Source organism: Sinocyclocheilus grahami, unplaced genomic scaffold (genome assembly GCF_001515645.1).
Source record: "Sinocyclocheilus grahami isolate Dianchi unplaced genomic scaffold, SAMN03320097.WGS_v1.1 scaffold7306.1, whole genome shotgun sequence".
NCBI lineage: Eukaryota > Metazoa > Chordata > Actinopteri > Cypriniformes > Cyprinidae > Sinocyclocheilus > Sinocyclocheilus grahami.
This window is the reverse complement of record NW_015511400.1, coordinates 8,489-10,166: the sequence shown is the minus strand read 5'-3', so window position 1 is coordinate 10,166 and position 1,678 is coordinate 8,489. Positions and strand designations below refer to the sequence as shown.

The following is a 1,678-nucleotide window of genomic DNA, read 5'->3' as shown; positions in this document are numbered from 1 at the left end:
GGATCCTTCCTTTAATTCATCCATTTTCAACTGATAACAAGCGAAAACTATCTAGAAATACAAGACATTAAAGTGTCAGGTTCTTTCTATGTTTATTAAACTATTAGTACATTTAAATGGAATTAAATGGCATAGTTGTTCAATTATTTCTGAAGAAATTGTAACAGCTACAGTTCTGTTACGTTCCAGCTTTCCATTTTTTTGAACAAACACGCTATCGGAACATTTCAATGATGCACCAAACTTTAGTTCCGCATACGTTTCTATATTATACTTCCGATACAATTCTTTACATTTTAATATTTTAATTTAACATTTATATATTCTCTGACATTTCTAGGTATATATACGATTATTAAATGCCCTATAATTATTGTTTATTCGCGTTTATATTTCGTTTCATGTCGAGCCGAGAATAGTGAGGCACGTTCACCACCATGTGTTTCCTGTAGCGACCAGGCATGAGAATGTGTGTAAACACCAACTTTGGGTGCATCAGTATTTACTATTCAATATTATATATAACCGCTTGAAAATGCTCCTGTTTTGTCCAACCTGTGGGAATGTGTTAATCGTGGAAGAGGGGCAGAGATGCTTCAGATTCGCGTGTAATACATGTCCATATGTGCACAACATCACGAGGAAGGTAATGAGTTTCCATTAGTAGCCATAGAAACGCGTTTGGAACGTTTTAGAGGTCATTACGATTCATATCTGATGAGGTGAACCTTCGATTAGACACGCGGAATAAAATGATTGTTCGATTCCAACACATGTAATAATATTATGATAAGATTCATGTTTATTAACGTTATGAAGATATAACACATTCGCATTAAACAATGTGAACGTTCCATTCAAATACATGTAATAATGGAAAAAGATGTGAACTTTTCTTTTAGAACATATGGGAGTTTATTTGGACGCAGAAGAAATAATGTGCATTTTTGATTCAGTGGCTGTATCAGAATATACTTCCCTAATATGTAGTAGGCGAAAAATAGTACACAACTGTAGGTTACATAACAATCACAACAGGTAGTATGTCTGGATTACATTCATAATACACAAATTCGTACTATATAAAACATACAATTTAATGGCCACGAAGTAAACACTTTATATGATTTCAGACGCACTACCAAGGGGTCTTTGGGATGACATAGGAGAGAAAAGACTCCTGAATTAGAACATTGCCCAAAAATGCTGTCACTAGTTTTTGAGACACTGCCAACATAAAACACACACACATATCTGATGTGTGTGGAAATAACTATTGGTTATTTTGACAGGTGAATAACAGAAATTACCCCAAGCTGAAGGAGGTTGATGATGTTCTCGGGGGCTCTGCTGCTTGGGAAAATGTGGATTCCACTCCAGGTAAAACGGTGTTATCCTAGTGCAATAAAAACAGTACTTGTATGCACAGTGAATATTTGACCACACATTCTGGTGGCTTTAAATGAATGTTTTTATGATGATGATTTGTTTTGAGGTGTAACACGTTCTCATTTTTCTTTAAAGAACCTTGTCCAAAATGTGAGCACCCAAGGGCCTACTTTATGCAGATTCAGACTAGATCTGCTGATGAACCAATGACAACCTTCTACAAGTGCTGCAATCTACAGTGTGGGCATCGTTGGAGAGACTAAATCAGAGACCTTAGTTTTGGGCTTTG

The 1,678-nt window shown here is 35.8% G+C and overlaps 1 protein-coding gene across 1 annotated transcript; it reads left to right on the top strand.

Moving 5' to 3' along the window:
• Nucleotides 1-424: 424 nt before the first annotated feature.
• Nucleotides 425-1,672, top strand: polr3k (polymerase (RNA) III (DNA directed) polypeptide K). Its single transcript, XM_016263839.1, has 3 exons — nucleotides 425-646; nucleotides 1,293-1,380; nucleotides 1,525-1,672. The coding sequence occupies exons 1-3, from the start codon at nucleotides 536-538 to the stop codon at nucleotides 1,650-1,652; spliced, it is 327 nt and encodes a 108-aa protein (XP_016119325.1). The 5' UTR covers nucleotides 425-535; the 3' UTR covers nucleotides 1,653-1,672.
• The last annotated feature ends 6 nt before the right edge of the window (nucleotides 1,673-1,678 follow it).

Coding starts and splice junctions, on each gene's coding strand:
- polr3k (XM_016263839.1), top strand. CDS start 536: ATGCTCCTGTTTTGTCCAACCTGTGGGAATGTGTTAATCGTGGAAGAG. Junction 647..1,292: donor TGCACAACATCACGAGGAAG/GTAATGAGTTTC, acceptor TTATTTTGACAG/GTGAATAACAGAAATTACCC. Junction 1,381..1,524: donor AAATGTGGATTCCACTCCAG/GTAAAACGGTGT, acceptor TTTTCTTTAAAG/AACCTTGTCCAAAATGTGAG.